At 41.2% G+C, this 20,063-nt stretch overlaps 2 protein-coding genes and 2 long non-coding RNA genes across 4 annotated transcripts in view; 3 read left to right on the plus strand and 1 right to left on the minus strand.

The window, feature by feature from the left end:
• LOC138971780 (uncharacterized) overlaps positions 1 to 2,607 on the plus strand; it is a 4,563-nt gene extending 1,956 nt beyond the window's left edge. Inside the window, exons 2-3 of the mRNA XM_070344582.1 lie at positions 1,415 to 1,579; positions 1,868 to 2,607. Of these exons, the coding sequence (XP_070200683.1) occupies positions 1,415 to 1,579; positions 1,868 to 2,607 (905 nt within the window). The remainder of the gene's footprint in view (positions 1 to 1,414; positions 1,580 to 1,867) is intronic.
• Positions 2,608 to 3,206: 599 nt separating this feature from the next.
• LOC138971778 (GTPase IMAP family member 9-like) lies at positions 3,207 to 19,717 on the plus strand. Its single transcript, XM_070344574.1, has 4 exons — positions 3,207 to 3,533; positions 4,984 to 5,291; positions 7,917 to 8,021; positions 16,870 to 19,717. The coding sequence occupies exons 1-4, from the start codon at positions 3,222 to 3,224 to the stop codon at positions 17,408 to 17,410; spliced, it is 1,266 nt and encodes a 421-aa protein (XP_070200675.1). The 5' UTR covers positions 3,207 to 3,221; the 3' UTR covers positions 17,411 to 19,717.
• LOC138971777 (uncharacterized) lies at positions 9,999 to 12,664 on the plus strand. Its single transcript, XR_011457373.1, has 2 exons — positions 9,999 to 10,827; positions 11,200 to 12,664. It is a non-coding gene; the product is annotated as an uncharacterized lncRNA (long non-coding RNA).
• On the minus strand, positions 11,916 to 15,493 carry LOC138971776 (uncharacterized). The gene is made up of 2 exons (XR_011457372.1): positions 15,220 to 15,493; positions 11,916 to 14,828 (listed from the first exon to the last, which is right to left on the minus strand). It is a non-coding gene; the product is annotated as an uncharacterized lncRNA (long non-coding RNA).
• Positions 19,718 to 20,063: the final 346 nt, after the last annotated feature.

Below are 20,063 nucleotides of genomic sequence, written 5' to 3' on the forward strand. Positions count from 1 at the left end.
CCAGTTATTTGTGACAATGGGAGGTGACAATGAACTGGATTTTCCAAAACTCCAAACTAAACTTAACAAAACTCATCGAAAAACATGTTCCATATGCACTTTTGCTGAGTTTATTTTAGCATTTTCAGAACTTACCTCGGCAACTTCGTCCATGTTTACAATCGACACCGGATATCACGTTCCCCTGATTTCTGAAAGGCTTGTAAGCGTAGGTTCCTAAATGCGAGAGGCCGCTACCTCGTAATAGAGAGAAAGAGCGGAGAGAGAGCTAGTTGGCGGTCCAGGATAAATGGTCTATGATGCGAGAGGCCGCTACCTCGTAATAGAGAGAAAGAGCGGAGAGAGAGCTAGTTGGCGGTCCAGGATAAATGGTCTATGATGCGAGAGGCCGCTACCTCGTAATAGAGAGAAAGAGCGGAGAGAGAGCTAGTTGGCGGTCCAGGATAAATGGTCTATGTAGAGAGAAAGAGCGGAGACAGAGCTAGTTGGCGGTCCAAGATAAATGGTCTATGTGGAGAGAAAGAGCGGAGAGAGAGCTAGTTGGCGGTCCAGGATAAATGGTCTATGTAGAGAGAAAGAGCGGAGAGAGAGCTAGTTGGCGGTCCAGAATAAATGGTCTATGTAGAGAGAAAGAGCGGAGAGAGAGCTAGTTGGCGGTCCAGGATAAATGGTCTATGTAGAGAGAAAGAGCGGAGAGAGAGCTAGTTGGCGGTCCAGGATAAATGGTCTATGTAGAGAGAAAGAGCGGAGAGAGAGCTAGTTGGCGGTCCAGGATAAATGGTCTAGTTGGCGGTCCAGGATAAATGGTCTAGTTGGCGGTCCAGGATAAATGGTCTAGTTGGCGGTCCAGGATAAATGGTCTATGCACACACGACGGAGCGTGCCGTTAAAGCCGCAAGTGAACATTTGAGACTCACAATTTTGGGGCTATTTTTGTGTGCAAGGTATACGTCACTAATACCCCCGGAATCCGAATGAATGAGAATTAAGCTATACAATAAACCACTTTAAAAAGCAGCTCCTCTTTTTACGGGCGAAAATTACAACACAATCATTGTATTAGAAGGTATACAAATAAACAATAAAAATAGACTGCCAACGTTCCAAAATGCATAATAAAAAAACCAAAACAAGCAAGGAACGTTTAATTGGGACAAAACAATACGATACAGTCACTGATCAGTCTTCGACCCAGCGGTCTTTTAGGTGGGAGATTTGCCAGATAAGTTTATCTTCTGTAGTATAAGTGTTGGTCTGTCCACCGCTGGGTCGAAGATCAGTGACTGCGGTATCGTATTGTTTCGTCACAATTAGACGTTCCTATAACATACGTACCATGCTTGTTTGTTTTTTTCATTCGGTATTAAAAGGTAGACAACATCTCGTCTTCAAAAACTGATTCTTCTTCCCACAGGCAAAAATAGCAATACGAAAGGCACTCAAACGCCGGGTCACGTGTTTTTTGGAAAACTTGGAGAGGTCATCATCACCTCCAACTACAATCTTGTCAAGCTGGTCATCAACGACACGGCCCTGACCAGGCTGGCTGACCGCAACTTCAACATCGAACAACTCCAGGGTATTTGTTGTCATTTTGTTCTTCTCGTTTTCGTTTGTTTGTTTGTTAGTTTGTGTGCGTTTGTATGTGGATACTACGAGAGAGAAAAGGAGAGAGAGAGAGAGGGAGAGAGAGAGAGAGAGAGAGAGAGAGAGAGAGAGAGAGAGAGAGAGAGAGAATGTGTGTGTGTGTGTGCGCGCGCGCGCGCGTGCGTGCGTGCGTGCGAGCGTGCGTGCGTGCGTGCGCGCGCGCGCGCGCGCGCGCGCGTGTGTGTGTGTGTGTGTGAATTCTTGTGTTGGTTTGTTCCAGACACTGTGGTTACGTCCCTTGCCAGACTCGACTGGAATGGGGAGAGAATTCTCGACAAGGCTATGACGTCATTCCGTCTAACGCTGACCAACGAAATGATGCCTCAACTACTTAAAGAGCTAACTGGCGTTATGAAATCAGAAGCAGAACGTCATCAAGTTCAACATCTTGTCGAAAAACTCTTCGGCAACTATAAAGTAAAACTATTCGGCTTTGACGTTGCATCCTTCGTTTTCATCCTCGAGCATTGCAGCATTGATGACGCAGAAATGACGTCAATATTAACAGAGAAGCAGGCGCAACTGCAAGAGATTTTGACGACGTTTCTTCCGGTTTGGGTCGGCCAATCAGCCGTCTGGAGTGCGAGTCGATACACGCTCTCATCGGCTGATCTCTCTCGGGACTTTGGTTATCGTGATTTCTCGGTGGTTTCAATGACTGCAACTGAACAAACATCGACATCGACATCAACATCGACATCAACTGGAGATCAAATGGATGTGGCGACGAAGGTGAAATATACTACATCTGAAGATGAGCAGCCTATGGCATCTTCTGTAGCACAACAGACGCTTTCTGCACAAACTCAATCTTTGGTTGGAGCGACTTCCTTGGACCACTTAACTGAAGGCTTGGTTGCAGATCCAGCACAAGGTGAAATGCATGTTTTGGTGGTGTGTGTCCATCTCTTTGTCGCTGACCTCTTTCTCTGTCCACCCCACTACAATGCCAACGGTTAGCCCATCAAGTTAAAAACTGCGTTGAATATCTTTTTTTGCTAGTTTACAATGACAGAGATACAGAGCAGCAGGAAATAGTACCGTACTTGTGGTAGTTAGCGAGTTAGTTGGTTTTCAACGTCTTTTCAACTAATATGGCTATGATGGACCGATACAACTTTGATTCCTTTCTCAGTGTATATGGCAGTCGGGTAATGTCTGTACTGTTTCTGTCTGCCCGTGTGATCACATAGGTGGACTATTCTGCAATTAATGTTCTTATCTGTTTTATTTCCTCACAGACGTGGACTTTTCTGCAATGTATATTTCTGGGGGATTTTCCTCACAAAGGTGGAGTTTTCTGAAACGTTTCTATCTGGGGGTTTTCCTCTCAGATATGGACTTGTATGCAATGTTTCTATCTGGGGTTTTCCTCACGTGAGGTACATTTTTCTGCAATGTTTTTATCTGATCTTTTCTCATAGTGATGGACTTTTCTGCAATGTTCTATCTGGGGGTTTTCCTGTCAGAGGTGGACTTTACTGCAATTTTTCCCTGTTTTTTTCTTTTCTTATTTATCTGGTCTTTTCTGCGCTGTCTTTATTCTTATCTCTACAGAGGTGGACTCTTCTGCAATGGAATTCCCGACAGAGGTGGACTCTTCTGCAATGGAATTCCCGACAGAGGTGGACTCTTCTGCAATGGAATTCCCGACAGAGGTGGACTCTTCTGCAATGGAATTCCCGACAGAGATGGACTCTTCTGCAATGGAATTCCCGACAGAGGTGGACTTTCGCTTCATCATGCTTGGCCGGACAGGGAGTGGAAAGAGCTCGACGGCCAACACCATATTTGGGCAAGAAGTGTTCCCTGCCACCTTGTCCTTCAGCTCCGTCACCACAGAATGTCAGCTTCAGACCATTTCCAAGGACGGTGTAAGCCTGCAGGTAAATATATCATTTATTGTATGCGAACGATATCCACGGCTTACACGACGTTTGGGCAAGAAGAGTCCCCTGCCTTAATGTCTTTGAGATAAGTCATCACAGAATGTCAGCTTCGCACAATTTCCGAGGACCGCGTAAGCCTGCAGGTAAATTCATCATTTATTGTATGCCTCATTAAGCGAACGATATCCACGGCTTACACAATCTTTGGGCAAGAGGAGTCCCCTGCCTAGTTGTCATTCAGCTAAGTGTCAGCTTCCCACCATTTTCAGTGATAGCATAAGCGTACAGACATTGGATTTAGTATATTATAGTCATAGTTTTATATTGTATTAAATTCTATGTTCATTTCTGTCTTTTCTGTTTCATTTTATTCTACACCTTTTTTTCTTTTTTTGCATTGAATAGATAAGGTATATATTTGTACTATCATTTTATTACATTATATATTATATTCAATTTTATTCTTTATTGGTTTTTTACATTTAGTCAAGTTTTGACTAAATGTTTTAACGTAGAGGGGGGAATCGAGATGAGGGTGTGGTGTATGTGTGTGTGTCTGTGCGTGTGTGTGTGTGTGTGTGTGTGTGTGTGTGTGTGTGTAGAGCGATTCAGACTAAACTACTGGACCGATCTTTATGAAATTTGACATGAGAGTTCCTGGGTATGATATCCCCATACGTTTTTTTCATTTTTTTGATAAATGTCTTTGATGACGTCATATCCGGTTTTTCGTGCAAGATGAGGCGGCACTGTCACGCTCTCATTTTTCAACCAAATTGGTTGAAATTTTCGTCAAGTAGTCTTCGACAAAGCCCGGACTTCGGTATTGCATTTGAGCTTGGTGGCTTAAAAATTAATTAATGACTTTGGTCATTAAAAATCGGAAAATTGTAAAAAAATTATTTGTTTTATAAAACGATTCAAATTTACAATCATCTTATTCTCCATCATTTTCTGATTCCAAAAACATATAAATATGTTATATTTAGATTAAAAACAAGCTCTGAAAATTTAAAATATAAAAATTATTATCAAAATTAAATTGTCGAAATCAATTTAAAAACACTTTCATCTTATTTCTTGTCGGTTCCTGATTCCAAAAACATATAGATATGACATGTTTGGATTAAAAACACGCTCAGGAAGTTAAAACGAAGAGAGGTACAGAAAAGCGTGCTAACCTTCTCAGCGCAACTACTAAACCGCTCTTCTTGTCAATTTCACTGCCTTTGCCATGAGCGGTGGACTGACGATGCTACGAGTATACGGTCTTGCTGAAAAATGGCATTGCGTTCCGTTTCATTCTGTGAGTTCGACAGCTACTTGACTAAATGTTGTATTTTCGCCTTACGCGACTTGTTTTCTTTTTGTGTAAGCAGTCCTGCTACTTTTATTCTCTTTTCCCTGCTTCTCGCATTCCTGTCTTATTCCTGTCTTCATTTCCCAGATTCTAGACTGTCCAGGGCTGTTCGACACAGGCATGACGAACGAAGAAGTGTCAGGGCTAGTCATGAAAGCCGTTTCCACACTGGACGATGGTCCGGACGCCGTTCTCTACGTCATCAAGATCGGCAAGTACACAGAGGAGGAGTTCTCCGTCTTCAACATGCTGAAGGCCTTGCTAGACGAGAACGTCACGCGCTATCTAGTCATCGTCTTCACGCACGGTGACGTCATCAAGGGTGGAGACTTTGACGTCATCCTGAGGAGAACCCCGCCCACTCTGCAGCAAGTGATTGAAGAGTGCGGAAGCAGGTCAGATGTCATGAGAGTATGGGCGTGCCTATTTGGATGGATGGATGAAATCGTTGTTTTCCTTTGACCAAACCGATGGTGGTGTGTGTGGAGGGGGGGGGGGGGGGGACAATGCAGCTTTGTCCCTTTGTTTCCGTTTTAAAATTGGCCAGATTTTTTCTTTGTTTTCGTTTTTTTTTTTACCTATTCACATTCACGGTTTGTCACAGTGAAAGCTAGAAGGTCTATAGATCAAAAGTGAAACTCTTCAGTAAAACTGCTTTTTTTTTATTCATCAATTCTTCCTTTGTTTAGACTCCTTGCTGTTTTTTCTCCCGTATAGTGAGGGGTTTCCTTCTGTTTCATTTAGGTTGGAGAAGTATAAATGTTCTTAAATTACTGGTCTGATACCGTGGCGATATTTTGTTTTATGTTTTTCCATTACGAAATAACGTGGGTTTTTTTTTACAGTTGTGCTGTGTCGTCTTGCATTGAGTTTTGTTGTGAAAGGACTTGGCTGGGTTATTATCGTGTTTTGCTGTTTGGCTCTATGTTTATATTCATTTTCATGCCTTGTATTCAAAGGTACTTTATCTATCGTATAGTATTGTATTGCATTTTTGTTATATTGAATTGTTGTGTCCCTGTCCTTTTATGTTTCATGTGTGCTGACATGTTTTGTGTAAAATTGCTTTGTATTGTATTTTATGGTGTTGTATTGTATGGCGTTGTATTGTATTATGTTGTATTGTATGTATGGTGTTGTATTATATGGTGTATTGCATGGCGTTGTATTGTATGGTGTTGTATTGTATGGCGTTGTATTGTATGGTGTTTATTGTATGGTGTTGTATTGTATGGCGCTGTATTGTATAGTGTTGTATTCAATCAATATGAGGCTTATATCGCGCGTATTCCATGGGTACAGTTCTAAGCGCAGGGATTTTTTTTAATGTATTTTATGGCGATTTATTGTATGGTGTTGTATGGTGTTGTATTGTATGGTGTTGTATTGTATGGCGTTGTATTATATGGTGTTGTATTGTATTGTGTTGTACAGTATAGTGTTGTGTTGTATAGCGTTGTATTGTATGGTGTTGTATTGTATGGTATTGTATTGTGTTGTATATAGTGTTGTATTGTATGGCGATGTATTATATGGTGTTGTATTGTATGCATATGACGTTGTATTGTATGGTGTTGTATTGTATAGTGTTGTACTGTATGATGCTGTATTGTATGGTGTTGTATTGTATTGTATGGTGTTGTATTGTATGGCGTTGTATTGTATGGTGTTGTATTGTATAGTGTTGTATTTTATGGTGTTGTATTGTATTGTGACCGCAACACGGTGGCCTAGTAGTAAGGCGTCCGCCCAGTGAGCGGGAGGTCGTGGGTTCGAACCCCGGCCGGGTCATACCTAAGACTTTAAAATTGGCAATCTAGTGGCTGCTCCGCCTGGCGTCTGGCATTATGGGGTTAGTGCTAGGACTGGTTGGTCCGGTGTCAGAATAATGTGACTGGGTGAGACATGAAGCCTGTGCTGCGACTTCTGTCTTGTGTGTGGCGCACGTTATATGTCAAAGCAGCACCGCCCTGATATGGCCCTTCGTGGTCGGCTGGGCGTTAATTAAGCAAACAAACAAACAAACAAACAAATGTATGGTGTTGTATTGTATGGTGTTGTATTGTATGGTGTTATATTGTATAGTGTTGTATTGTATGGTGTTGTATTGTATTGTGTTGTATTGTATGGTGTTGTATTGTTTGGTGTTGTATTGTTTGGTGTTCGGCAAGGTTGGCCTAGTGGTAAGGCGTCCGCCCCATGATCAGGAGGTCGTGGGTTCGAACCCCGGCCGGGTCATACCTAATACTTTAAAATTGGCAATCTAGTGGCTGCTCCGCCTGGCGTCTGGCATTATGGGGTTAGTGCTAGGACTGGTTGGTCCGGTGTCAGAATAATGTGACTGGGTGAGACATGAAGCCTGTGCTGCGACTTCTGTCTTGTGTGTGGCGCACGTTATATGTCAAAGCAGCACAAAGATATAGCTCTTCGTGGTCGGCTGGGCGTTAAGCAAACAAACAAACAAAATTGTTTGGTGTTGTATTGTACGGTGTTGTATTGTATAGTGTTGTATTGTATTGTGTTGCATTGTATTGTGTTGTATTGTATGGTGTTGTATTGTATGGTGTTGTATTGTATGGTGTTGTATTGTATGGTGTTGTATTGTATAGTGTTGTATTGTATGGTGTTGTATTATATGGCGTTGTATTGTATGGTGTTGTATTGTATGGCGTTGTATTGTTTGGTGTTGTATTGTTTGACGTTGTATTGTATGGCGTTGTATTGTATGGTGTTGCATTGTATTGTGTTGTATTGTATGGTGTTGCATTGTATGGCGTTGTATTGTTTGTCCACTACACGATGGCCTCAGGAGCCAGATCTGGGCGGAGGCGACCACGGTGCAAGGGAAGCTCTATGGCAGTCTGGACGACCTACAGCGCACGGCAACATTTGCGCCGAGAACCGGCGTTTCCATCTGAGTGATCGACAAGAAGAAGAAGAAGTATTGTTTTGCCCTGGACTTTCCCGAGTTTCTTTATATATATTCTATTTTACTGTACATCGTATTTTGTCTGTGACAGATACGTGGTGTTTGATAACACAGCACAGGACAAGACAAAACAGGTGGATCGACTGTTTCAAATCGTGCGCAGGATGAAAACTGAAAACGGAGGTCGTCCTTACCGGTAAGAAAATTCAATGATAATCAAGTAGCGTGTGTGCAATATTGTGAAGAGTAAAAACCATTTGTTAAAAAAATAAACAAAAATAAAGTGCAACCTGCAACCTGCGAGGACAGTATAAGAAAATATGAAGTTTGAAGGGTTGCAAAACTCCACGTTTACCCGTTTTAGATTAACTACGTATACCAGCAGTCAGAATCGGTCAGTTTCATAATTGATCACCATTGACCCGTATGGTGTTCCAGCATTACGGACAATCTTCTATTGGCCTGTTGAGTGAAACATACTGGTGATCGTTGACATTGTTGAGTCATTTGGAAGACAAGAATATACAGTGATGATTTATTCATTGTTAAAAGAAATATTCCCTATCATGTGAGCGATCGTGTACATCACCTTAGATCTGTCAAAGATTTCACATGGGATGCGAGAATCCATCCACCTGAACACCTACCAGTTATGTGGAGCCTGGTTCTTCCTGTACGGAGTGGGAATCTTGCGGAATTGATTGTGCACGGGCGGGGATGTAGCTCAGTCGGAAGCGCGCTGGATTTGTATCCAGTTGGCCGCTGTCAGCGTGAGTTCGTCCCCACTTTCGGCGAGAGATTTATTTCTCAGAGTCAACTTTGTGTGCAGACTCTCCTCGGTGTCCGAACACCCCCCGTGTGTACACGCAAGCACAAGACCAAGTGCGCACGAAAAAGATCCTGTAATCCATGTCAGAGTTCGGTGGGTTATAGAAACACGAAAATACCCAGCATGCTTCCTCCGAAAACGGCGTATGGCTGCCTAAATGGCGGGGTAAAAAACGGTCATACACGTAAAATTCCACTCGTGCAAAAAACACGAGTGTCCGTGGGAGTTTCAGCCCACGAACGCAGAAGAAGAAGAAGAGTGTGCACACTCACGTGTGTGTTTTTCTAAAATGACCCTCCACCACAAAATGAGTCGCATGTCACCTTTGCTTGATTTTCGTATTTTTACATTTTCCTAACTTAGAGTTTGTTATGCTCTGTCCAGTGGTGAAAACCGTTTTAGAAAAGAGCGAAAACTGTTTGAGTTTTAAGCCTGTGACTATAAGGTGACCCTCACACTGTTACCAGACACTCGCCGGGGATATAGCTCAGTTGGTAGCGCGCTGGATTTGTATTCAGTTGGCCGCTGTCAGCGTGAGTTCGATCCCAGGTTCGGCGGAAATTTATTTCAGAGTCAACTTTGTGTGCAGATTCTCTTCGGTGTCCGAACCCTCCCCCCGTGTACACTACATTGGGTGTGCACGTTAAAGATACCACGATTGACAAAAGGGTCTTTCCTGGCAAAATTGCTTAGGCACAGTTAATAATTGTCTACCTATACCCGTGTGACTTGGAATAATAGGCCGCGAAAGGTAAATATGCGCCGAAATGGCTGCAATCTACTGGCCGTATAAAATGTCATCTCACACGGCATCACTGCAGAGCGCCTAGAACTGTACCCACGGAATATGCGCGATATAAGCCTCATTGATTGATTGATTGATTGATATTAAGCCTAGCGCAGAACCGCGCGAAGTGACATGCGACTCATTTCGTGGTGGAGGGTCACATTAATGAACTCAGCAGCAAAATTGCCACTCTGCACAGACAGCTGCCAGGCTGGTGATGTTTGGTATGTATGGCATTCCGTTTGTCAAATAATTATTTGGACTACTTTTCATGTTTTTTTCACCAGTTTTAGCTAAATAATCATTATTTAGAAGCTCATGTGCTAAATAAGTAATTGTTTATAAACAATGTAAAACAATTCTAAATAATTTTTTGTTTACGTAAACAATTCATTATTTACCTAAACAATTCATTGTTTACGTAAATAATTCATTGTTTACGTAAATAATGATTTATTTACGTAAACAATATATTATTTAGACTTATATTACATTGTTTATAAAGAATCAGCAATGTTGCTAAATAAATCATTATTTACGTAAACAATTCATTATTTACGTAAACAATGAATTGTTTAGCCAACACATTTTCCATTATTTAGGGGTTTCTAGGATTCGCTTCTGAACTAAGTTTTATGTCTTTCAGTGATTACTATAATTGAATACAAGGTCTCTCCACACACTCTTATCTTAAAATAGCTGTTGTTTGGATATTATTTTATTTATTTTACAAGCCGAGTACGAAAATAACTGATCTCATACACAGTCAACGGTCAAGGTCAATTAAGGTGTTTCCCTGCCGGGAGTGTTTAGTGTTTGCATTTTCTTGCTGGAAGTTGTTGAAACACAGTTTTTTTCCCCTTATGTTCTCTGTTCTGTTTATGTCCCAACAACATGCCTGTCTTTCCATTTCTCTTCCTTTCATCGTTTCATTTCAAAGAGAAAAGTAAAAACAGCTGTGAACCGTTGAAAAACGGGAAACAATGCCTCCGACGCGTTCCGAGAAGAATCTGGAGTGACTTCCCTTGCCTCATGCACAGGCCTCATGCAAAACATTGCGATCGGGCGAGAAGCGAAAATATTCTGAGCGATTGTTACCAGAGGAGAGGCGGCGATACCACCAGAAGATTTGGGAGATTGACGGGAATGATCCGTATGACATTCTCAACCAGGTGCTGGTCAGCAAATCCGGACGATCTGCCAGAGCTGAGTTACATCAACATCGTAAATTATTTTGTGCTTGGCAAGAGTGCATACACTGATACAGATAAACATATGTGAGCAGCTGAAAAGCTTACAACAGTTTTGATTCCTACCGACTTTTTGTCTCTGGCTGGGTGAGGGATGTCAAGTGCTACAGCCCAGAACTCTGTCATTTCTGCAAAGGTAAGAATGTGCTTTCAGTTTATAATGAATGAACGTGAGTGTTCTCTGTCTTGTGTTGCTGATATCACAAGTTGCAGTTCAGGATATTGTGTTGAGCCTGAGGCTTTGTCTTTGATATATTCTTCGCTTCAGTTTGTATTCTGGACTACGACAAAAGCTGTAGATAGTCTTGAATATATTTATATTTTGAAATAGCTTGCAAAATATTATATAAATTTGTAATGAGCTTCATGTTCATATTCAGTTAAAAATCTGTTGTTTACTTTTCATTGTTAAGGTTATTGTAAAGCACATTATGTGCGTCTTAGAGTTATATTCATTCGATTGACCTAGCTGAATGCTGATTTGTGCGACCTTCAATTTATTTTTCAGATTCTTCATTCACAACGCCTTAATGAACCAGCACTTTCTCCTTGGATCATCGCCACTTCTGATGGCAATATACTGGCAGCACACTGTACTTGCATGGCCGGAGTTGGAGAAACCGGCATGGCCGGAGTTGGAGAAACCTGCACACACGTCCGTTCACCTTCAAGGAGTCAGCTGTTGAGTGTGCTGTGGCAGACCGCCATTTCTGTTTGGAATCTAACAGTGAGGGGATGCTTTGTCTGCGCAAAGACCACCCATACTTTAGTCAAGTACAGTGCCAGATTGTTATGACCAGTTCCTCCTACTGCGATTTCATGGTGTGGACTACTGTGGATAAAGTTATTGTCCGAGTATTGCCTGACTGTGATTTTTGGGCAATGTGTGTGGAGAAAGCTTTGAAAGTGTTCAGACTCGCAGTTTTTTCAGAGCTAGTTGGAAACTGGCTGGACAGAGAAGCTGAGCCTCTACAAGCAGTGGATGTGAACCAGGAGCAGCTGCAAACACCAGCCGTGAAACGCAGCAAGAAACAGTGACAATGCCAGACTCGCTTGCTCATGTGTGTGGGAAAACAAACATCATGTATGACTGTACACATAGAAAGTGGCAGTAGTAAAGTTGTAGAGAGGGAGAGAATACATCGAACGCAGAAGAAGAGAGGGAGAGAAAAGAGAGCATGTAATGTTTTAAATCACAGTTCACACTCACAGAGAAGTCATCAATTGTTCCATTCTTGTTTCATTTTATTCTTAAACTTAAAGTAAAATCATGCACAGATGTAGACATACATTTTGTTTAGGATCACCGACTACAATACAAAATCAAGTGCTACAAGTATAAATTATGATGCATACAGGACCTTATTTTGTGATTGTTTTACATCCACTGCTGTGAATAACAAAGAATCATGAGCAGTTTGATTATCAACTTATTCAGCCAGGTATATTGTTCATTCTCCTTGTTCAATGTTTCCAGTGACACGGATTGGCTGCTTGATTTAGGGAACAAATAAGAGTGTGTGGTCCAGCGTAGTTCTGCATCAGTACAGTCAAGTAATACAGTGTTTAAATTGGCAGTGGAACTGAAAGTTAGTTTCTATTATCAACTAGTTCTGTTTTGATGACAACAAAATTGAACACATTTATTTCTGCAAAAAAGCGCACAGGTCTATTGATCATAATGAATAGTTAATGACTCACATACCCACAGTATGTTATTTCAATTTTGAACATTTAGTGAAAATGTTCTCTTCACTTTGGCTTCATACCTGCAATACTGGTAGTGGTATGTTCAGTGTTGCTTGCAGTTGCATGTTATTGGTAGTTTAAATGTGTGCTCGCATTTCAAGTGTAGGCCATTTAATTTTTCAATGCTCCTTATCTTGTTTCCTGTGTAGAGCTATTTTGAGGTTAATCAGCATAATTCAACCTTTGTCAGTTGTGTCAATACATGTCACATTTATGCAAAATGATTTCAAAGTGTATGTTAAAGTGGTGTGTGTGTGTGTGTGTGTGTGTGTGTAAACAGTGAAAACATGATAACAGAAAAACTGTTGCTACTGCTCATGTGAGATACCTGAATCAGATACAATGCACCACAGTTTAATTAACACATTCTTTAAACAATGCCTTCATCTTCAAATTCAAGATTCCGTCCAGTGAAAACATAACAGAAAGACTATTGCTACTGCTCATGGGAGACATCAGAATCAGATACAATACACCACAGTTTAATTAACATATTCTCTAGTCTAAACAATGCCTTCAGTTCACGAGGCTGTGTTTATGCAGCGTCACAGCAAGAATCACATGATACCAGTGCAAACATTGACAAGCCCAGATGATACAGTGACTATTTTGTCCAGTGTTACCACTTCTTCCTCTTCCCTTGCAAACAAAAGATCAGTCAGAATATCAGAGTTCAGAATTTTGTACTTTCCACAAAGAATACCAATAACTCGTTCAACATAAATTCTCAGATTAGCTAGTTTGCGTGTTGACTATCTCATAAGCTGTAAGCTGACTCTTCCCTCTTGTGAAGGCAGGGATTTTCACTTGTGCACCTCTCATAGCCACTAGTTCATTAATGTCAAATCCCCTGTCGGCCAAAATCACATCATTTTGTACAATATTGTCTAGATACCCACTATTTGCAGTGATGTGCTTGTCACTTGAAAGCCCACCCCACCCTTTAGAAATAAAAGAATTATGGCCTTGAGGTGTAATTGATATTAGGTATTTAATTGTATTGTTGTGCTTGTAGTTTGACCAGGTGAGTGCACTAGCATCAACACTGGAGGGTCTCTCAATGAATATATTTCAAAACAGTCAATAATGGACACTACTCTGCATCTTGAACACACACGGCCAGTACATGTACTGTGCAACTGACCTTGCCACGGAACGATCCAAGGGGGGCAATCTCAGTCATCTCAAAGAGGGAAATCCAAACGCAATCCGCTTTTACCGGCTTGGACGATAGAGAAAAATAAGAAAAGCAAAAGCTTGAGTCCAGTCTGGACGAAACTAGCTGCTATCAAGAACGCAGAATTAATTTCTTCTGAGTTTTTTTTTAGCCGTAAGCGCCATGTTTAACTGCTGTTCACAATGCAGCCGCAGTGAAACCAACAAAGGGGCCTCACTATGGAAGAGTTTCCTGCTCCGATAAACATGGTGCTTACGGCTAAAAAAAAACTCAGAAAAAGCAATTCTGCGTTCTTGATAGCAGTTTCGTCCAGACTGGACTCCAGCTTTTGCTTTTCTTATTTTTCTCTATCGTCCAAGCCCATAAAATCGAACAAAGCGGATTGCGTTTGGATTTCCCTCTTTGAGATGACTGAGATTGCCCCCCTTGGATCGTTCCGTGCCAAGGCCAGTTACACGGTACTGGCCGTGTGTGTTCAAGATGACTACTCTGTTCCATGGATAGGGAAGGAATTGTGGCGGTAGACTTGTCTTTATACTTCGCCTGTCTGTCCAGAAAACAAGTGGCTGCAGTCTGTGGTACATGATATGCACAGTCTCGTGAAAAACTTTGCTGGCAGTTGTTCTTGACACAGAAAAGATGTATGCCAGGTGTTGCAGAGGTGTGTTAAGGCGTATATATGCATGAATGAGAGCTTGAAACTGTGTCAGTGCTCTGCGCGAGTGTGTTGGCAAATGCCATGCAAGAAAATCAAATAATGTAACAAGTGTGAAGAAATTAGAAATCCCAGAAAAATATCGTACAGTATCGTCATTGTCCCTCAAAGAATCAAGTGTCATTTTTTTTCTTGGCAAGTTTGTCTTTAAGTTCCCGAGTTTCTAGCACCAGCCTGTTTAGTTCATCCCGTTGCTGCTTTTCTTCATCTTTAGAAATCCAGGCAAAATTGTCATAGGTTTCAGTCTGGCAGTAAGTACCGCCACAGTCACCTCTCTCGGGAAGAGGAGCAGCCAGTTCTGCTGTATCCGAAGTACCTTCACTTTCGCCATCAACAGCATCCTCTGCTAAATTAGGGTGAGAAGGAGTTGACTCACTCCCCACAAGCTTCTTCCTCTCCTTGAGTCTCTGGTACTGTCCTTGTTGGGCTGTCAGGCTGTGTCCCTGCACCATACCCAAGTTTCAAAGTAGGTGTTTACTTCCCACAGATGGTTGCCCTGCAGAAAAAATCAAAGGCAAATGTATTGTAAATTATGGATTGGGAGTTATTTTAAAAATAAGTCACCCAAACAAAATGAATGAGTAAATCTAGACACAGATCTACCCTTTAAAACTGAACTATAAAGTTGTATCAACAATGACCATTTAGTGTTCAAATAAATTCTGATTATCAAATCCAAGTATTTCACACCTATGGCATTCTCACAAGTCATGGTTTTGGGCAACCATGATAAGTTGTTATACTGAGAGTAAGTGTAAGACTGACTCACTCAGTCATAGACTGCACTCGGTGCAGGACTGACCGACTGTCCGCACACTACCATCACAACACAGCTTGCATAAAACACAGACTAACCAAGGCAGGTGAACAAAAGCATGAGTACTTACCATTGACAAAATGATCAGAGCACACGTATCTCCTAGCTGTTGATTCAAAGTTGAAATTCTTCAGCTGAAGCTGTGCCAACCATTCTCGCCCGCGTCGTGCAGTCAAATCCCTTGTCTCTTTGCCCTTTCCGTTGACAACAAATGGAACAGAAAAGAATCTTCTGTCCCTATCTCTATCTTGTCTGTTATGGCAATGTTTAACACTACAACTAGAGACCATGTCGATAAATGCGGAAGATTCAGAGTGCAGATTTCGCGTGTTGCCTTCTCGCGAGTTCCGTCGGAATGCCAGAGGCACGGCCGGACAACTCTGCACACGACTGTGTGACGTCATCGCGTCAGAGCTCATACCAAGTTGTGTTGTGTTGTGTAACATACAGATAAAAAAAAAAGTGTAATCATGCAGTAAGAGAAATGGAAAGAGAAAGTTTTTGTTGAGACAGAACAGAAAACTTAGGACGGAAACTTTTTTTCAACAACTTCAAGGGAGAGAATGCAAACACTAAACACTCCCGGTTATGACCTTGACCTTTTGTTTGTTTTCGCATTCAGTTCTTTTCGTACGGCAATTTCAGCTTGTAAAATAAACAAATTTACGAACATTTTCTGATAAATAATGTTTGGAGATACCTTGTATTGAATTATAGTATATACACAAAGAAAAAAAATGAAGCTTAGAAGTCAATTCTTGATTCCCCTAAATAATGAAAACTGCTTTCCCTAAACAATTCATTGTTTACGTAAATAATTCATTGTTTACGTAAATAATGATTTATTTAGCAACATTGCTGATTCTTTATAAACAATGTAATATAAGTCTAAATAATATATTGTTTACGTAAATAAATCATTATTTACGTAAACAATGAATTATTTACGTAAACAATGAATTGTTTAGGTAAATAATGAATTGTTTACGTAAAAAAAAAATTATTTAGAATTGTTTTACATTGTTTATAAACAATTACTTATTTAGCACATGAGCTTCTAAATAATGATTATTTAGCTAAAACTGGTGAAAAAAACATGAAAAAGTATCCAAATAATTATTTGACAAACGGAATGCCATATATATGTATGCTGTACATTACAGGACATCACCTAAACAAGGGGACAAAAACATAAAACAGAAACACACTTGGACAATTACAACACACATAGGGTGGGTGGGTGGGAGGGGGGGGGGACTAGGGCTTGGTGGTCGCAGTATCAAAAGTATGTAATGGGTAATGTTAATGAAAGCTGTAATGATTACCTTTGCTGATGGCAGGTGGCCCAACGAATGGTATCTTGGATGTTATTGGTTATGTCAATGAACATTTTAATTCTCGCCTCTGTTTTTGACCGGTTTTCCAAAGGATGACATCTTAAATATTGCGAGTAATATTATGAAAGCTGTAATACTCGCCTCTGTTGCTAACAGGTGGCCCAAAGGACGCTATCTAGGATACTATGGGTTATGTAAATGAACATTATAATGCTTACATTTGTTGCAGACAGGTGCCCCCAAGGTTGACATTTTTGATATTGTGAGTAATGTCAATGCAAACTGTAATACGTGCTTTTGCTGCAGGTTCCCCAAAGGACTCTATCTAGGATATTATAGTTTATGTCAATGAAAATGTTAATGCTCAACTTTGTTGCTGACAGGTGCCCCAAATACGCCGAGCAGCTCATTGAGATGGATGACGAGCTTGAGAGGAGACTGGCCAAAGTGGAGCAGGAGAGACAAAAAAAGAAACGCTACGTTCAGCAGCTCCGCGCCGAGCTCGCCCAAGCAGAACGTTCTCTCGCAGAACAGAGAGAAGAGCTCAAAAAGAAGGAGGAAGAGAGAAAGAAAGACGCGCAGCTCCTCATGCAGACGATGCACCAGAACGTCGAAAAGATGTCCGAAACTCTGCAAGCAGACCAAAAAGGCAAACAGGATATGGAGGGAGAGCTGGAGGCTTTGAAAGAACAGGCCGAGAAGCAAAAACAGCATCTGCACGAGAAAACAGAGGAAGAATTTCGAATGTTCGAAGAAAAGCTGAGGGAAAAGAAGAACGAGTCAGAGAGACTTGCGATGCAGTTGCGGGAACAAGGCGACTCCATGGAGAGGATAATGCAGGCGCAGATGAAAGAGTATAGTCATCTCAAGACGTCCGTGGCAAGAAGTAGAAAGCGAAGACAGAAAAATTGTTGCGTTATGTAATTACAAAAGTAGGTGGTCGCACTAGTTATGACGAGTTTTGGTGAATTATCTTACAGGCAGGAGGATTACATCGAGCAAAAGTTGGTCACCGCAACTGGTCGAACTAAGTTGTAATTACAGCATAATTGATTTACTTCGATAAGACAAACTGCCATATTAGTCAGACAGACCAGTTGAAGATGTCTTTTGCTGGTATCGTTTCTACTATAAACAGTCTATGGACCATTTCGAAGCTGGGTTGGGAGAGGGGAGGAAGAGATACCAGACTCTGTTTCAGCGTACTGCGTGACCCCGCTAGACGTGCGCAGATTTGTACAATGGTCGCTTAGCTATAAAGGCCGTTTAAAGCAAATCAAGACAACAACGAAATCCCTCGTTTACTTTATGACTGTTTGTTGAGACAGTCCTCCAAAAACGGCGTATGGCTGCCTAAATGGCGGGGTAAAAAAACTGTCATACACGTAAAATTCCACTCGTGCAAAAAACACGAGTGTTCGTGGGAGTTTCAGCCCACGAACGCAGAAGAAGAAGAAGAAGAAGAAGAAGAAGAAGAAGTTGAGACAGACATTCTTGTTTATGCCTTAAAACATGTAAGAGTAATTTGTTCGCTCTTTTTCAGAAAGTGTTCATTCTATTTTTTAGTTTTTATTGTTTGTGTTTAGTAGCCGATAAAGGCTAGCCCGCAGATTGTTCTTGAAGTCTGACATGTGGCAAATCGCTTGTTTAACGATGGGTCTGTTATTTTGTTTGTAGTTTTTGTGCTCAGACCAGACGTTGTTGGCGTCATCTGCTATTTGTTTGCAAGCCCAACCAGGTTTGCTTGTGTGGATAATTTTACAACGAACCAACACTTTGTTGTGTCATGAGGTTGTTTGGTTATTCAAACAAGTTGTTTGTGTTGTATGTATTTTAGCAATCACAGTTTGACGAACAAGAATGCGTGTTATGTCGTGAGCGTGTACAAACGTCGCTGTCCAGTGGATCCCTGCTCACTGTGGCCTCTCAGGGAACGAGGAAGCGGACAGACTGGCCAAGACTGGCAGCCATCCGGAGCAGACAAGACCAACAGTCTCTTACAGTGAAGCCAAAACCCTGGTGAAAAGACACTACCAAACCACCTGGAATGCCCAACACAGCCTGCCATCTGATGATCAGATGCCCAACCTACAGCGCCATCAGCAGACCATCCTCTTCCGCCTACGGACTGGACACTGTCGACTGCGTGCCCACATGCACCGCCTTGGTCTGTCGCACACACCGAACTGCCCGTGCGAAACAGGCCCACAGACCCCGGAGCACATCCTGCAGACCTGCCCGCTCCACCAGGAAGCCAGAACAGATCACTGGCCACAAGGTGCCACACTGCAGGAGCAACTCTGGGGCACCAAAGACTCCCTGATCCTGACCACTAGCTTTATTCAAGCTGCAAAACTTGAAGTCTGACCTGAGGCCAAAAATCCTGGAACGCCGAAGAAGAAGAAGTTCCCATCACAGACATTTAATGTCAACAAGAAATGATAGAATTACAGTTCATCGTTTTGGAACGTTGGCAGTCTCTTTTTTTATTTTTTTATTTTTTTAATTGTTTGATATGAAAAGGATCTGTCGATATACAACGCCTTTTCATGTTGGCGAGACAGATTGTTTACTTAACAGTCAAAGTTGCCAAAAAATCTAAACGTGTGTTGCCTTTGTGATTTTGTTCTTCTCGTCATTACTACAACAGCTTAATAATTCCATCAACTAAGGATTTCAAATTATTTTGGAAAAATACAGAAAATTGTTAGTTCACCCTTAGTTAGGTTCACCCACGCAATCGGTGAAGAAAACCGTGAATATTTAAAAAGAAAAAAAAAATTACAGAGCTTGACCGAATACATGTCTACTTTCAATGGGTATTATTAATCCCAGATTGCTCTTGCTGTTGTTGCTTTTAGATTTGTATTTCGGTTGATCTTTTTGTTTCTTTTTCTTTATTTTTTTGTTTTTTTCTCCTTCCTGCTTTTCCCCTGTTACAAACCTCTTACGTCATACGTTATATTAGTCCGCCAAATCACATATTATATTGCTTTTATGAGCACGCTTATAAGCTTAGCTTGTTGTGCTCCATTTATTTAATTGATTGTATGCGGCGCAATGTTATTTGTAGTTATCTGAATAAAACTGTTAAAACTGGTTAAACCAAGAATAAAACGTCAAGATGACGCCAAGGGGTTACTTTAGGCCTAAAAAAGAAAAGGTGTGGTTACGGTAACCCGACCTACCCAATTTTTAGGGGCCGATCCTATAACTTTTTATTACATTTGTGAGTGCAAAAAACGCAATGAAAGCGAAAGCGCCCGAGTCGCACACTTATTTCCCTGTCAAGTAGGTTTAATTTGTACACATTAGAAAAAAAAGTTAAAAAAAAAAAGTGATTGCCTACCTACCTACCCTTTGTTTTTTGGCTATGTTACCTTAACCACACCTATTTTTTTTTGTTTTTGCCTTATGTGTGTGTGTGTGCGTGTGGGAAAGTATCCCATCATTATATGTAGCGAACATCTGAGACTGTAGTTGATAACGATAGATTGATTTGAATTGTGTATTGTGTGTGTGATTATGTTTCCATTTGTTTAAGGTTTATTTGTTTTTAATGTGTATTGTTGCTGTT

This window comes from Littorina saxatilis, linkage group LG7 (genome assembly GCF_037325665.1).
Source record: "Littorina saxatilis isolate snail1 linkage group LG7, US_GU_Lsax_2.0, whole genome shotgun sequence".
Classification (NCBI taxonomy): Eukaryota; Metazoa; Mollusca; class Gastropoda; order Littorinimorpha; family Littorinidae; genus Littorina; species Littorina saxatilis.

Coding starts and splice junctions, on each gene's coding strand:
- LOC138971778 (XM_070344574.1), top strand. CDS start 3,222: ATGGAATTCCCGACAGAGGTGGACTCTTCTGCAATGGAATTCCCGACA. Junction 3,534..4,983: donor AGGACGGTGTAAGCCTGCAG/GTAAATATATCA, acceptor TTCATTTCCCAG/ATTCTAGACTGTCCAGGGCT. Junction 5,292..7,916: donor ATTGAAGAGTGCGGAAGCAG/GTCAGATGTCAT, acceptor TGTCTGTGACAG/ATACGTGGTGTTTGATAACA.